General features: G+C 36.6%; 1 protein-coding gene across 1 annotated transcript in view; it reads left to right on the top strand.

The window, feature by feature from the left end:
• LOC145662509 (uncharacterized) overlaps nt 1-17,396 on the top strand; it is a 125,413-nt gene that overhangs the window by 97,710 nt on the left and 10,307 nt on the right. The window contains exons 4-5 of the mRNA XM_081728158.1: nt 1,560-3,570; nt 14,824-15,883. Of these exons, the coding sequence (XP_081584284.1) occupies nt 1,560-3,558 (1,999 nt within the window). The 3' untranslated portion in view covers nt 3,559-3,570; nt 14,824-15,883. The remainder of the gene's footprint in view (nt 1-1,559; nt 3,571-14,823; nt 15,884-17,396) is intronic.

Below are 17,396 nucleotides of genomic sequence, written 5' to 3'. Positions count from 1 at the left end.
AATTCGTGAGTACCCTGAAAAGAGATGAGGGTGGGTGCTTGAACTTCTTCCTTCTTGATAACATTCTGTGAATGCCTCTGTTGAGGCCAATACCGTTTCCTTCACCGCATGATGTTCAAAATTATTTATCAACATGAACAACATGTACATTGAATTTGATTTGGTAATAAATCAATATACCCCCAACTTATAAGTTTAGGAAAGAACTATGTAAGTTTCTAATTATTAACAACTCCTTTAAAAATATTTTGGTAATGAATGATCGTAATTAGTACGAGTGGTTTAGTTGTCAATGTACCTGTATTTCACGTTTGAATTTTCTATCTGCATATATGTGCATATTCTTTGTTAGGGATGCGCACGAGTCGAGTCGAGACAGAATTTTCCTGAGAAAATTCGAGTCGAGACACAGCTCTTCCAATAGAAAAATATACGTTTTTCGAGTCGATACATCAGTTTTACAGCACATTTTCGAGACGAGACAGTATCAAATATTGTCTCGTGCGCATCCCTATTCTTTGTTTTAGAAGTAAATGTGATAGTATACGTCGGCTTCTATAAGCAATACTTAGTTATATTCTTATATTATGTGTATATATAATGTTTGTTTATTCACTATAATACCAATTTATGACAAGTTTGATATCATTTATACTTTTTGTCCAGGTTATATAGTACATTCAGTGTTAAAATTTACAGTATTGTTTGAATTTTATACGAGGCCCTTACTTTTTACTTGCAATCTCATTCAATACTGGTAGATCTAGGATGAATATTAGTCAGAAGACCTGAACTTCAGATTTAGACATTAAATTTAGAGCAATATCGCCACTTTCGGACAATGCGATGAAGAAATTGTCTAATATTAATATTTATTATTAAGAGTAAATAATTCATTTAAAATTATACTTATTTCGTCCACAATAAGTTTTTGATCAGAGTTGAGAGCGAACTAAATAAATGTCAAATTTTGAATCAATCTCGATCGAATGATAAGCACTCAGAAACTGTACCCTAAGATTATTTTTGTTTTCTCCGTTAATCTTTAATAGGAGATTAGAAAAATCTTTTAACCAGATACGAATGTTGTTTGCATCACTATTCGGGTTATTTAAGACACTGCTTAACTGGAAATATTTAGGAGCTGGGTTTGAATTAGAAAAAAAAAATGATTGCTTGTTGCCGTTACAGGATAAGTTATTAAAAATAATTTTGTAACTGGTTTGAAAGTGAAGATTTAGATAAAATATCCAAGTTTTGCAGATCTTGTAATATACTTACGATAGTATTACATTCAAATAATTGCCCATTCCATTAATGAAATTGTTTCCATGAAAATGGAAGGGGGAAACATTCTATGGTGTGCTAACAGCAGTATCATTGTAACAAAATATGAAATATAAACATGAACTTAACTGTAAACAAATAAGGTAAAATGCAAGTTCTATTTCCTAAATAGTATTGGATTTTTATACCTTTTTATGATTAAATAATTGTGCTGTATATTTATTCCTTGTTCTTTGTTAACGTGATATTGAATCAAACTTATTGTTTTGTAGGGACGTCTGTGAACTACTTTTGGAGTATGAAGCCGACGTGGACCATGCAGACCACAACGGACGAACACCATTGTGGGCAGCTGCTTCTATGGGACACTCTAGTGTTGTGGAATTACTACTTTTCTGGGGCTGTTATGTGGACAGCATCGACAATGAAGGTCGTACTGTTTTAAGCATAGCAGCTGCACAGGGTAGTGCAGAAGTTGTGAGACAACTATTAGATAGGGGGTTGGACGAAATGCATCGGGATAACGCAGGATGGACTCCGTTACATTACGCAGCTTTCGAAGGTCATCGCGAGGTTTGTGAAGCACTTTTGGAAGCCGGAGCAAGAGTTGATGAGACTGACAATGACGGGAAACCACCGTTGATCCTTGCTGCACAGGAAGGACATCTACCAATCGTAGCATGTCTTCTAGAGCACGGGGCTGTAGTTGACCATAGATCACACGATGGGAAGACAGCGTTGCGTGTTGCAGCACTTGAAGGCCATAAGGACGTTGTTCATCTGCTTTTGTGTGAGGATGCTGATGTAAATTATAAAGACGCCGATGGAAGAAGTACGCTTTACATTCTAGCCCTTGAAAATCGTGTACCAATGGCTCAGTTTCTTTTGGAGAGCGAGGCAGATGTTGAGAGTACAGATCTTGAAGGACGAACACCTCTTCACGTAAGCGCTTGGCAAGGACACCTTGAAATGGTAGAACTGTTGCTGAATGCTGGAGCAGACGTCAACGCGACAGACAACGAAAATCGAACGGCTCTTCAAAGTGCTAGCTGGCAAGGTCATACAGCTATAGTAAGACTGCTTCTAGAAAGAAATGCATTAGTGGATCATACGTGCAATCAAGGTGCTACTGCTTTGTGCATTGCTGCTCAGGAGGGCCATGAGGAGTGTGTAAGTGTGTTGCTCCAGTTCGGCGCAGATCCTAGTCATTCAGATCGCTGTGGTAGAAATGCATTGCGAGTTGCAATGAAGAGTGGACACGAAGGAGTTGTGAGATTGTTGGAAGAGTATGCAGCCGCGAATCCAAGTGTGCCATTGCAAAAACAGAGAGCTGTAGGTGGGGGTGGAGGAAGCAGCACAACCTCGATGACATCTGGATCGACTGCAGAGACAAAGCCATCGTCGGCAGTCCTGTGTCCTCCTGGTCTTGTTTATTCACCAATCGATTCTCCAGAATCTACTGTCGATAAACGACGATCATTCATCTCTATTGGTAACAACTCGAGTAGCAAGTCAAGTAGTAACTTTACGGGATCAACAAAATCCTCGCAGAAGTCTCAAGTTGGTATTCACGAAGCAACTCCACCTCCGACTACTTGTATACAAACAGGAGGACCTCAGCCGCAACATCATCAAGTTACCAGTGCAATGCCTATTCCACATCTTTCTTTTACTCAGCAACTGCAACAGTGTACACGAACGAAGAATCGGCCTATGAGCAAAGTGTTATCACCACTTAGCGAACCACAGAGTCCCATTTATGCATCACCTCCTCAGTCACCACTAAGTGACGTGCCTAGTGGAAGACTGTCACCACCCCAACAACTCTCTAGTCCACAGAATGGCGCCCCGCCTTCATTGAACCTTCTTTCCGGTGGTCACCTGGAATTATCCCAACCACTATTTCCTAGATTACCTAGAACAAGTGCCGCTGTAGTGGCGGCCAACCCTGCTTCTACAGCTATTAATTCTCCTTTTGCCATTCCTGGACAAGGAATGGACCCAAGCAAAGTGCAAGGCCTGTCCCCGCTCTCTTTTACTCAGGACAGCCACATGAGAATTATTCTCGGAGGTCGAACTCCAGATTCATCGAAGCTACGTCGGAATGGCATAGTGACGAACCCAAATGTGAAAGTGACTGGTATGTCAGGACTGAGAATAGGCCTCAAAAACGGATTGGACTCCAAGAAGCAGTCAACAGGTGGAAGATCTCCGGCACCACCTTCTACCCGCTCCAATGGATTTCCTTGGAAAAAGGAGACTCCACTTTAACGTAAATTTAAGGTAAGTTATGTAGTATAGATCAGTAGATGGAATCTATAGTTACATGGTTTTGTATTATTCTTATATTGCTAGGTATTATAAAATACAGGGTGGGGCATAAGTCGCCTGACACTAGCAGTTATTCAGTTTTCGATTGATTAAAGTTTCAGTAGCTGATTGACGTAAAGTATACTTTATGGTGTGGTTAGTGAATAATATTTTGTATGAAGCGATTTTGTAAAGGATGTAAACCTTGCTACATTCCCAATTGAATTTACAATGAATAAAAAGGTATCATCTAATAACGTTAATGATGTAATGTGTTCTTATGTACTTAAAAGATGTAATTTGTACGTTAAAAATAATACAGGGCGCTTGATTTGTGTATTCTAACTTAATGTTAAAACTTATAATAATTGCATAGTCTCGTAGGTGATAAATAGTTTATTTCAAATGCATTTTTGTCAGGTGACTTATGGTTCACCGTGTAGATAAAATTTGACTCCAAGTGATTCTGATGATTTGGTCGAATAAAGTATTGATCACAAAGTTTTTAACATTGGTATTAGAGTGCTAAAAGGAATAATACTAATAACAAACTATAATAGGAATTCAAAAAAAAAAAATATTATTCTCTGTTCCATGTTTTTCTCCTTTTAAACTAGGTCCTTCATTGCAATCTATGGAAGATAGAGAGAGTTAGACGAAGCTAATGTCTGTGTAAATTCCAATATCATTTACAGAATTGAACAGTTGTGTTAATACGGTACTATTTTGTAGGAACGTATACTTTGGTGTAGCTAGCCGCAAAAATTCTGCATTATTTCTGAAGAATGTGTACGAAACACTGATAAAATTTAACTTTTTTTTTTTTTTTTTTTTTGGCGTCTGAAGTGGATTTCTAGTTTCATGTCTCATGATTATGCCATTTAGACTAAAGGAGACAGATTGTTACTGAAGAAGAATGATAATTGATGGAATGAAAATGTTGGAGGAAATGGGAGAACTGAGAAAATCCATGGACACGATGTTGTACACTACAAACTCATTTAGCCTAGAATCGAACCAGGGACCCCCTAGCTCCAAAGGTGAGCGCTCTACCACTGAGCCACCGTGCTCCACCCCCTCCCTCATGTGTGAAAAACGGTGTACAGTCATGTCCAAAAAAAACAGAAATGTACACCTAATATCTAGTCATCTTCCAAAACTTTCATATTTTTATCAGGTGTTTAGCGTCCAGAAGTTTAGTTATATCCATCTGTCCTAGGGGCCGTGGTGGCTCAGTGGTTCCATCCCAGCCACCGCCAAGTGAACTTTGTGGTGGACAAACACCATGTGCGTGGATTTCCTCGGGGTTCTCCCGTTTCCTCCCACTTTCTTCATTCCACCATTTCATTCATTCCTCATCATCACCGTCTCCTTTAGCCTAATCGGCATAAGGTGGGATGTAAAATTCAAAGATTTCATTTCATTTTTCCTTCTGTCCTTTGAAATCTTTCAAGCTCATCCATGAAAGCATGCTACATAAATAGAAAACTTGCAAAGTTAGGTGCTCAAAATGTTATTTTTTAACATGACTGCACAATAAGCGAATTTGTGTTTCGGCAGTTACTTTTACATCAAGAAAAGAAATTTAACACAAGAAGCAAAATATTTTTTATAGTGAAAATACTATAAGTGTTTACATTGATTAGTTTCATACTATTTGATAGAAATCACGTTGTTTGTGCAACAATCGGGAAAATACTTTTTTCCTACATGTTAAATTCACCTTCTGTCCTCTTCTCACGAAATTTTTAAAACCGTAAGTAATTAAGAGAAAGTGGGGGGGGGGAAGCTAGGCTTAGTAAAATAAATATATTAACTACTGTACGTTATTATTAGCGGAAATAGTGCAGCTCTCTATGAAATTGTGTGGTTGTTCTTTGTAAAGTACGTATATCACTGGCAACGTGAAATGGCTGGAACATTCCGTGATTCGTAGGATTAACTGAACCGCAAAAATTTCCAATGAAGTAGAAAATTTCCAATGGAGAAACAGTAAATGAGGGTTCAGTTGTTGTTAACAGAAAGAATTGCTGTCAGTAAAATAAATTGTTGGAAAAGGCAGACAATGGGCATACTGCTCCAGGTGGAACCCAAGCTATCTATCCATTTCCAGTGATAAACCTTGCTGCTTTTCGAACCCCGAGAGAGAATTTCCTTAAAATGGCCAACATTTGCGTAAATTTCCCATCATTCCATTGATTTAAGAGCGAGTTAATTGCCAAAGATTAGTTCCTTTTATTTTTAAAGGGTAGTTATAAAAACGATACTTTGCTTTTACGGAGAAACAAGTGGAAAAATAAACAAACACCCGTGTCAAGAAAATAGTGAAAATTCTGTCTTCTGGAAAAGCATGCAGAAGTGTATACAGTACAAGTTACTTTTAGGATGTAACTTAAGGTAGTTAACAAACAAAGAAGTGATGGAACGATTTTGGTATCCTTATTCTTTATTTAAACTTTCTGCACAAAACCAAACAGGACCTATTAAGCATTTTTATCTCTTTAAATTAACGACAATCTTGTTTTCAGTTTCACATTATTTACCAATATTTCAAAGAAGAACAAAAATACAGGATGCTTCACAATGATAGGGCACATTTTAACTACAAATGCCTTGGCTTGTAATAGTGCAATTTTCGTCAAATTTTGTTTAATACATAACTGGAATACAGGACAGTGTGTTAAGTTTTGAATGCCATGTCCTTGAGATGGACAGCGTTGCGACTTCTAGGCCCAGTGTCTTACCTCCAGCATGGTGCGGTACAGCATATTAGCCGGAATAGTTGTAGTTTCCCCTGCTAATGCTTTCTTTCAGTTCATAAGGGACTTTTTGTCGTATATATTTTTTTTCCTTCAGGTAATCCCAAAAGAAGTAGTGTGCTGGTGTTAGATCTATGAGCTTGATGACCAATAGATGTCACTGAATCTTGAAATTAGACGCCCTGGGAATTTTTGGCGAAGGGTTACTATAGCAACCATGGCAACCATAGCAACTATAGCAACCATGGCGCAGTCCTGTATTTTATAGGAATACAATTGCGGAGTCTTGTCTCAAAATCCTGTTTGCACTGCTACGGAGAATATTCACTTCTTGAGATAATCGATGGGTGTACTTCTGGGGACTTTGTCCCATGATATTTGCAGCACATTGAATTGTCTCTGTAACGACACTGTCTAGGTGTCCAGAGATTTTTTCATTTCCCGACTAACGAAAGTTTCGAACTGCATGAAGAATCATGTTTCTGGATGATGTATCGTGTTTCCTAAAAATGCTCTCTGAATCCCATTGTGTTGTAATGATCAATCTTTGAATTTAATTGATTTTGAATTTAACGTCCCTTTCAGCAGGGAGGCTATATGAGACATGAACCTACTGATTAACGTGGGATCCGAACCACATGAGCTCCCGCCAGGAATTAAACCCGGATCTCTCACGCCAAAGGCGCGTACGCTAACCGTTTAGCCACGAAGGAGCTTTGATCGATCCTTGACTAGTGAAATATACCTCTAGAACGAATGCAATTTCATGGGGATCCACAATATTATGAGGCACATATTTGCAACAAATTATATCAAAATGGCGTCATAATCCTATGCATTGACTTTCAAACATATTGAACTATACGTGGGGAAAAGTTTCTCGTGTTCATGTAAATTAAAAATGCAGTGTGTCCATTGTTATAGTACATCCTGTATGATTTATTACTGTTTTCAAAACAACCAGGCTATCTCAGAAAAGAACTCCCAGGTTTTTCTCAACACATACAGATGCTATTCAATTTAATGGTAACACCTAAAAAAAAAAAAAAAAAAGGAAGGGGGAACTTACGAGATTAATATGGCGTTGGACCATCTTTCGCCCTCGGAACAGCCCTTATGTGACGTGGAATGGAGTTATAGAGGTCGTGAATGGTTGCAAGTGAAATATTACACCATCCGCGTATAGTGAATTACTCAGCTCTCTGAAATATGATAGAGACAGAAAGCTGTGCCGGATTCGTGTGTCTAAAATGGACCATAGGCATGGGCGCCCGAAGAGAATTTTCTAGAGGAGGGCTCACCTCCCTGGTTCTTATATTTACGTTTAGTATTTTTTTTTATTTTTATTTAGAAAATCTTAAGAAATTTAATACATTTTCGTGAGCCAGAGGAGGGCTTGGGCCCCACCTGCTCTCCCCTTTGGGCGCCCATGACCATAGGTTTTCAATTATGTTCAAGTTAGTGGCACTGTTACTGGCCAAGTTCGAAGAGACAGGTAAAGTCGAGGACAGGCCACGATCACGTGGGACCAGAATTGCCACTGATGAAGGCATAGCTATGGCAATGCTTGCATCGTTTGTTCAGCTTCATCTCCATATTCCTCAAACGACGCCACAACAGTTCAGGAATGTAAATGGACTCACTATCAACCAGGAGTATGACGTCATTACTTGGAAACATCTTGACCAAAGGATGCATATGGTCTCCTTTTCACATACCCTTTTTCTAGCAATCGGATTCAATAATGATGTTGTATGTAGATTTACAGCATATCAGTGGCGCACGCAAAGGGGGGGGGCTCAATGATTATTGATCTCAATCCAGAGTAGACAGCAGCGTCTAGATTGAGCAATCACCTCGGGTGAGAAGGCTTACTGATTCGATTTCAGGCTATACAAGGTTGTGCCAGCATCGTTGGATTTTCTCAGAATTCTCCCGTTTCCTTCGACCATATTCATTTCTTACATAATCATTCATTCACTTGCAATTCATCATCCAGCTCCTTTTAGACTTCAGGACGCAAAACCGTGGTCCGTAAAACGTTAAAGCTTTCTTTCAAACTTAACTGCATAATGAAATCTCATAATACACCCTGTGGTAAAACGCTTATGCCATAAAGATTCTTATTATTTCAATAAAATATACGTTAAATTTATTTAGAAAGAACGGGAAATGAGCTACGGATATCTTGCATAATATTTCAGGATATATAACGTCATTTCTCTCCCTGTAGGGCTAAGAAAGAAAATGGATGTTTGGCAAGCACTATCACTGTTTATGCGGCAGATTTGTGTTTACTAACCCCTAAATTATAATGTCTTTCTCCTTCCTTCTCGGAACCTTGTCCTTTTTTCTTTCTTGGTAATTCTAAGGAACATATAGTCAAATCTTCCAAAATGAGCTGAGTTAGAAAGCAGTTTTATTTTTCTTTCTTTTTTTTTTTAAAAAAAAAAGGCACGAGGAGGAAGATAAACATTGCAGGCAGAAGCAGCGAACGAGCTAAGTTGTTTCATTTGCAGAAAAGAATATATAGAGGAGTTTTCTTTTTCATAAAAAGAAAAACAAGAAAAGAATAAAGAAAATAAACAGAAGAAAAAGGTTGCTCTCTCTCTCTAGTTTTTGGCGTTTTGGAACTAGTAATAGGGCATGGTAAAGAGAAATAACTCCCTGTATGGAAACGAAATAAGTCATAAAATATAAAAAGAAATTAAAGAACATAAAATGATCTTTAACGAAATTCAATTTTATGAATGCTTCTTTTCCTTTTTGTAGAAAATGTCCTTCTTTCTAGAAGAAAATTAACTCTGCTAAAATGCTGTAAAAAGGAGGACGTGATTTCGTGTCCTTTTGTTATAAGCAGGCAATATTTATTTGCTGCTATGCAAGTAACATAGAAGCTAGGGTATGTTACAGATTTTAAACAGGATATAGATGGCCACCGTTATCCTTGAATTGGTTCCATTAACGAACTTAGCTAATATAATCGCTCTGTCTATTGCAAAACAAGGACTCAAAAATTCACTTTCGTTCAAGAATTATTGTTATGAAGAACGGGTGTACTAACATTACAACCTTCCAAAGGCCCACTATCGTGATCCTAATAGATAAAACAGTGATTTATAATGTATGTATTCGTGGTGGGAGCTCATGTAGTTCGAATCATACGTTAAGCTGTAGGTTCACGTCTCACAGGATCCTCTCTGTCGAAGAATACGATAAATCAAAAAATGTAGGTAGCATAAAAAGATAATAATAATAATAATAATATACAGCGAGATAATAATCTTAATTATTCATTTCGAAACATTTCAGTTGGAAATGACTGGTATGCTCTGTGACGTCACAGTTCGTTGTTTTTTTTTCAGCAAACTACTCGGGAGAAGGAAGGGGCTGACAGGTAGCTTGACATTGACAAAATATGGTGGAGATAGGGAAACCAGAACATCCATAACATTGTTAATGCTTTTGGAGGTATATTATACATGGATCCTTGTCTACTACGCGTACACTGCCATCACCTGCTATCCTACTTCCTCCACTCTTTCCTTCTTTGCTTAGCATGCTTCTCTCTGCTTTGGTCAAATTGTAAAACTGCGCCCCTACGTCATAGATCGCCCAATCGGAAATGACTGCATATAAGCAGTAAAATTTTCAATTTATTTTATTTTAATTAAGGTGGATCACTAGGTGTTGTCGGTGCTATGCTAAACACTGCTTGAATAGTGCGACGTTGCCAGGTAGTGTCGAGTGTTTACTGGTGCCAGATAATAAAGGAAGTAATCATGGAATTCTGCTTCTATACTTACTGAAGAAATTAGCTTTCGACCCTTACCGCAATTCAAAGCTAAGTTCCGCTTCTCGAACTGCAGCGCTAGAACCCAGGAATTAAACGTACAAATTTGGCAACAACGCATTATGGCGTTCTGCGCAAGTTTCTTCTCAAAATCTATTTCCTTAAATTTAAATTAATATTTAAATGAAATGTGAATTATAACACGAAAAACGGTCAAACAATATATCTATTTCGTAATAAGGTCGTTACTTTAAAGTACTTTATTCATTCAAATAAACGTTTCGTAAAATTGAGCACTTCTAGTAATATTTAACAGCAAGTGCCATCTTGTGTGCTCATTGTAAAATGAAACAAATATTTTCTTTTATTTGTTACCTTTTTCGATATCAGAAGACACAATCAAATGAAACAATGTCTTGTGTTGTAGCTGAAACATAACTTTATCATATAGTACAATATTTATAATATGTAACGTTTCATTGCGCAGTAGTTAAGGAAATGAGCTGAAATATGTACTGACTTCCGGGTAGTGATCCAACTTAACTATCAAGCATGCAAGATCTTACTTTGAACTTTCAGGAAAAGATTATTATCCTAAAGAGAAGCAAGAAGTCTACTAGAAAGCTTGAAATGATTTAAAATGGAAATACAATTAACGCAGCATAAATGAAACCACTATAGAGTTAGTTGCATCAAACGTGCTACAATCCATATTGGTACATTATGTTAAAGTCATTGAAGAACTTGAGGATAGACCTCATAAACATAAATGATACGTACATGAATTTGAACATAAACCAAAGAATAGTTGTAAGAGAAGAGGAAACAAAAATAAGCGAGAATAAAGATGTTGGGCTTTCACCACATGTAGGTATATGATGGAAGAAATGAAAGAAGTTTTTATCAATAATAACATATACTTAAAAAGATTTTGTTTTAGACTAACGTTCGACAATTATACTCGGATGCTAAGGGAGACGAAATGATTGAATGTAGGAAGTAGGAGGAAACTGTAGGGCCCACGCACACAGCGATTGCCCACCACTAAACCCACTAAACCACCTAGAGAGGGCTGAGATCGAACCAGGGACCCAACGCATCAGAGATGAATGCTTTTAACAGTGAGCCACCGCGACTTCTATAAAGAAAGTACAGTAAGATATGCAAATGAATCGCGTTGTTAGCAGGAAAGGAAGCCTTTCAAGAAGCACAAGTGCAAATTTGAATAAACAATTGAAGAAAATCTGGTGTCCAATATAAAAATAAACAAGATGATCAAAATTCCCAAGTGTACAAAAGAAGAAATAGAATTTTCCTTGACGAAGAGAAAAGTAAAAAAAAGGAAAACAATTAAAATATTTGGAAAGTAATGATATTCTGAGATAAAATTAGTGAAAAATACGCGGGAACTGGCATGACACAGGCGAAAGGAAATGCATCAATAGAGCAAAAATGTATCAAAAGATTCATTAAGTCTTGTGTGAAGTACTGGTAATTGAACTAATTGGAGGCATTCAAGATGTGGAGTTGAAGAAGTAAATATAATCAGCTTGGCCAGATTCTAAAACTAAAAACCATGGACACTTTATATCATGTAGTTAGATTCCAATTTCTGCGTGTTATTTTGTAATGTCTTCTAAACTTGCTATAGGGATAGTTACACTCGTATATTTTAAAGTACAAAGTAGAAACTGGATCCAATAGCCAGAACTCAACGGAGAGTTTTTGTGAACGCGGCACTAAACTTCCAGGTTCCATAGGCCATAGAGTTAGTTACACTTGTGTGTTATAAAATAGGCTATTTAAAATATAACATTCAGGAATACAAGAATTTGAATAGTGTAACATGAAAATGAATTAAACTACAGCATTTAATAGTATTTGGATTGTCAATTTAATTGCAATATATGAATACTTAAAGATATTTAATTTACTTTACAATTTCCATATTTCTCAGAAGAAATATATGTTAGAAACTGGCCTTTAGAAGAATGAATTTTCCATAAGAGTTCTTGTTTTGGATTATATAATCATAAAATTCTGAGCAGGAGTAATGAAATGAAATTTTTCAATTTTACGTCCCACGGTTATGCCGTTTAGGCTAAAGGAGATGATTATTATGAGAAATGAGTGAAGTGGTAGAATGAAGAAAGTGAGAGGAAACGGGAGAAACCCGAGAAAACCCATGGGCACGGTGTTTGTCTACCACAAACTCCACACGGCGCGAGCTGGGATCGAACCAAGGACCCCAAGTACCGGAGGTGAACGCTCTGTCACTGAGCCACCACGCCCCCCTGAGTAATGAGAAAGTTTAGTATTTTCACTATGAGCAGTGCCTTTAATGATACTTCATATTTTTCTTCTGTGCAATATATGTTCATTAGACTAGAGATGCGCTCTATAAACATTTGATCTGAAAACACATGAAACAAATTCTACCATTTTTCAGATACCGTCAACCATGATGCGTAGGTCCTAGCACTGTTGAAATATTCTGTGGTCCAAGTTTTTCGAACAAGGTGGCCTTTAAAAAAAAAGAAAGAAAAAGAAACATTTGTATGTTTCGAAAAAATATTCTTAGGACACCGGGATACCTAGCGAGAAACCGGAAGAGTCAAGATAAATTCGGAACATCTGATCAGCCTGAATACAATGGACATAAAAACGAAGTAACAGAAACATATTAAAGAAGCAAACGAAAATCGTAAGTTTTCACCACTACACAAAACGAGGGATTAATATAAATGGTCATTCACAATGGTCCATTATATTGCTGGAAGAGAAAAAAATGAAGGAGACACCAATAATGGAAGACCAAGAAAGGAGCATCTGAAAACGAAATCAGGAAAGAACAAATCCACAGATAAAATCATTTAGCACTTAGAATGGACAGAAAATTTATTCAGTCTCTCGATGTAGATTCATAATATTTAGAGAGATATGATGTCCGAAAATCATGAAAGTTGTAAAATAGACAATACAGGCATTTGATCCTTATTAAATATAATAGATGCCTACAATTTCAATGTTGATTGGAGAGTTTTGTAGCAATATCCTTACTCAACATGATCGATAGATTACCACCTAGCAAAATATCCCGAAACACCCTGTATAATTATAAAAGTAAAAGCAAGTGATTGAAAATGGGAAAAGTTCAAGTATTTAAGTGTTATTTTGGCAAATACCAAAAATGAAGCAGTGACATATTGGCATTAGCTTGTGAGATTACCATACTTTGTAACACGATCACGTGTGTGTTTCCCCGTCTTGTTGGGAAAATTGGCAGCTGCAAATTGATTTTGGAAACCTTTCAACTCTTTGGTTTTTCGCAGTGTAATGTATTACAACCGCCTCCCTTGTACTCTATTATTTATTCGTTTTTCATGGGAGATCTCTAATTTGAAAAGTATGTCTGCGGACTATGTGAACCTGTGCCTGTGACATCAATTGGTAATTGATAGGTAGTGGTTTAGTGGATCATGAATTTTGGGAGTTACGATCAAACGTTACAGAAAATTAATTAGTAGAACGTGGTGAAGAGTTCTGTTTGTTTGTATGTAAGGTTTTCGAATGTTGGAACTGGTAGTATTTAATTTATATTTACATTATTTAAAAAAAAAAATGTCGTGAGTGGGCTTAGGTTCACTATCTTAATGTCAACTTTTAATATTACTTGCTGCTTAGAAAACGAACATGATAACATGGCAGCACTTTATATTTTAATGTATTAGCTTCAAAAGAAAAGGGCATTTTGAATGTTTGTTTCTTGTATATGAGATTTTTAACCCAATATCTTGAACTGAATATCCAGAAAAGAAGTTGTAAATATATTACAATAGTTTCCAAAATGTAATTTTATGCTGAAAATAATTCGTTAATTACTTTTGCGTGAAGCACACTGTTTTCTAAATCAAAAGTACTTTTTGTATAAGTAACTATGTATCTACTATTACGTACGTATAACATGCATTAAAAATGGTAATTACATACAGTTCAGAATCGCTTGCTCCATATACAGTATTCCAGAAGTCACACACCATAGACTAAATGACAATCCATATGATAGATTCTTTATTCTTACTGTCATATTGTATTCTACATCAATTCTAGCCAGGGGTAAAAATGGATCTGTAAAGATAGGGGGACGGTAGATAGAGGCATGACGTCATGCCGCTCCCTTGCCTATCTTTGCCCATTGTAATTTCTTAGGAACTGGGGGGACGCCGTACATGTTTTTTATTATTATTATTTTTTGGAGGTGGGAAGACGGCGTCCCCCGCGTTTCCCGCACTTTTACCCCAGTTTCTAGCTTGATTGTATGTGTGCAAAAAAAATGTGCTCTTTTCCTTCATATTTTAGAGGGCTCAAACTGGAAAGCTAAAACATATACAAACTTGAATTTTTTGGGTCGTCTTATATAAGGCGATACTTCATAACAACCAAGTATAAATAAATTCAGATCTGGTTAAGTCCAAAATTCACAAAAAAAAATTGGTTCACTTGATATGAATATTTAAAATGCACCACAAATGCAATTATATTTGAAAATTGATTAAATGGATTTTATTTTATTATACGTGTAATACATTACTAGTAGCTTTTGTATTGTAAACATTTTTTGATTAATTTCGTTATATATTAAGTTTCTAACTTCACCTATCGTTTTCGTTGTAGGACAGTAGATAATGGGCATATACATCACATTACCAGCGAACACGATTGGAGATGTACCGGAAATATTCCAATCGCCGCTTCAATTACTTTCCATGTGTCTTTACATCATCCTGCCAATGGGAGAGAAAGTCATGTAGCACTTGATTTCAAAGTTCTTGGCTTGAGCAGTTAAAAAGAAAGGAAGAAAATCCGAAATTCTAATAGTGAAGAAAGTTCTAAATTCGAAAAATAAATATGTAAACAAAATATATGGATGGATTCTAATATTAGTGAAACCTTCGTTGATTTTTCATGTATGCATGTAATATACATATATATTTTGTGTGTGTGTTTTAAGTATTTAGGATGCCAGGATGTTTAAGAAGAAGCAGAAAAAGACTTAGTTCATATGTTAAAGAGTCAATTAATCATTTATAATGGTAGGGCCTAGTTTTGAGGTGAAATGCTGTTTCTTCAAGAACCTGAGTCTTGTATATCACAAATAGTCTTCTGCATGTCTTTTCTAGAGTTTCTTTATATACAGAAAGATTTAAGAAAGAAAAAGAAACGTATGGTTGTTCTTGATTGTTGTACTTTGAGTATGTAAAACTAGTTTTCTCAGGTTGATCTGTCTTGCTAATCGCGTAGAAATAGATCTCTGTAAGCCTATCACTTGTTACATACATTCAGATGAAGACAAAGGACATTGTCACATACAAAATGAAATCATTAATTGGTTTTGTTATAACATTCAAACACAGCATACATTGGCATTGTTGATAGATTTTATAGGAAGTTTCTTCTTAATCCAGTGTGTTGTTTGTGCCAACTGGCTTCATACTTAATGTGCCTGTGCTCACTACGAAGATTCCAGACTGCATAGTTATTTGATGTCTTTCATTGCATTCAACACTGCCAGCTGTAAAGCAGAACAACACAGAAGATTTTTCTTCTTTGCAAACCTTTAAGTGGAACTTCACCGCTTGATCTCAGTGAGTGGCTGTCACAACGAGGAAGAGGAGGGAAAACGATAAATGAAGGGAATGGACGAGATAAAAGAAAGAAGGAGCCCAAGAAGCAGGTGAGAAACAAATTATTTCTTGGCTATTATATTTCACTTCTCTTTTCTTTGGATTACCATTCCGTTTATGTTCTGTTTTTTATAATGTTCTTAAATATACAAATGGTTATCAAAATAATGTGAACACCTATAGTTTGCAACTGTAAGATATGTAAGGTTATAAGCAGTAGTGTACGCAGAAGATCGTCAAAGGGGGGGGGGGTCAACTCCTAAGTTCATATAATTTCAGGTATTTGTAAGCATATTTTCGAAGCTCAAGTAGTAGAACGTTGGCTTCGCATTCGTGAGGTCGTGGGTTCGATTCCCGCTGCCAACCATCCTGACTGGGGTTTTCCAGGTTTTCCTCAGTCCTACCAAGCAAATGCCGGGATGGTACCTACTAAACAGGCCCTGGCCGAAACCTTTCCAAATCCTATCCATTGTTATTGTTGTTGTTAGATATCCAGTATAAAGTGATCTTTGAGCTGTATCTGGTGATTTTTAAATAAATAAACAAATATCTTATTATGATAAATGTTTATTTTTGTATAATACAAGGTGCACACAGACAGGAAAAATCAAGAATTTCAAGACAGGAAAATAGTTAAAAGTCAGGAAAACATACAAAATCTATCATTGGGTCAGGAAATTTTTTCTTAAGGGGCTTGCATCTTGTGAGCACGTGGATTGGAACATTGGAAGCAATCCGAGCTTTAGCTTAGGTACCATTTTCCTGTTCCAAACTTTTTTTTTTAATTTTAATTATCTAGTGCCTGTGAATAATTAAACTGGTGATTTGTCAATTACTACATTAACTTTGTTCTGGGTATTCTATTGAATGAAAATGGCAAGTAGAAAGACAACGTTCAGTGATCAGTGGCTAGAACCAACTATTAACCCTGAATTTATGGAGTGGCTAAAGAAAGCCGAGGATGCTTTTCATGCATGCTGCGTTCTTTGTAAGAGAACTTTCTCTGGGAAACATGAGTCGCGGCTGTGACCCATAGTAGTGGAGAGGAACATAACCAACTGCTGAGAGTAAGATCTACGTACAAATACATTTATGTCATCATTTTTCAGTCTTGGCACTTCATCATCCAAACATGCGGTTGAATCTGCATCGAAGGACCAGCTCAGTAACAGTGATCATGTTTCAAATACAGTGATTTCCCTCTAGTCATTGAGGAGTCCTGCGCAAAAGTTGGACAGTTCCATTTTCTGGATGAACTATCCAAATCGAAAGTAGTTTGGATTGCGAATATTGTTCAGCATAATATGTCGTTTCGTAGTTGAAAATAGAGTTATCATAGAGCTCTTTCAGTTATAAGCTGCACTGGAAGTAAACAAAATATTTTGCAAAAGTACGAAATTGGATAATGAGTCAGGAATTTCCTTTAATCTGCTCAGAAAATATCAGGAAATTTAACTTAGTAATTTGTGTTTTACCCCGTAATATCTTGCTCCAGAGGGATTAAAACTCCGAAATCTCCCCCTCCTTGCGTAAACCATTAGTGGTAACACTATGAAAGTACGT

Source organism: Thermobia domestica, chromosome 10 (assembly GCF_964235325.1).
Source record: "Thermobia domestica chromosome 10, izTheDome1.hap1.1, whole genome shotgun sequence".
NCBI lineage: Eukaryota > Metazoa > Arthropoda > Insecta > Zygentoma > Lepismatidae > Thermobia > Thermobia domestica.
The sequence above is the reverse complement of the archived record's forward strand: the minus strand, read 5'-3'. Positions and strand labels throughout refer to the sequence as shown.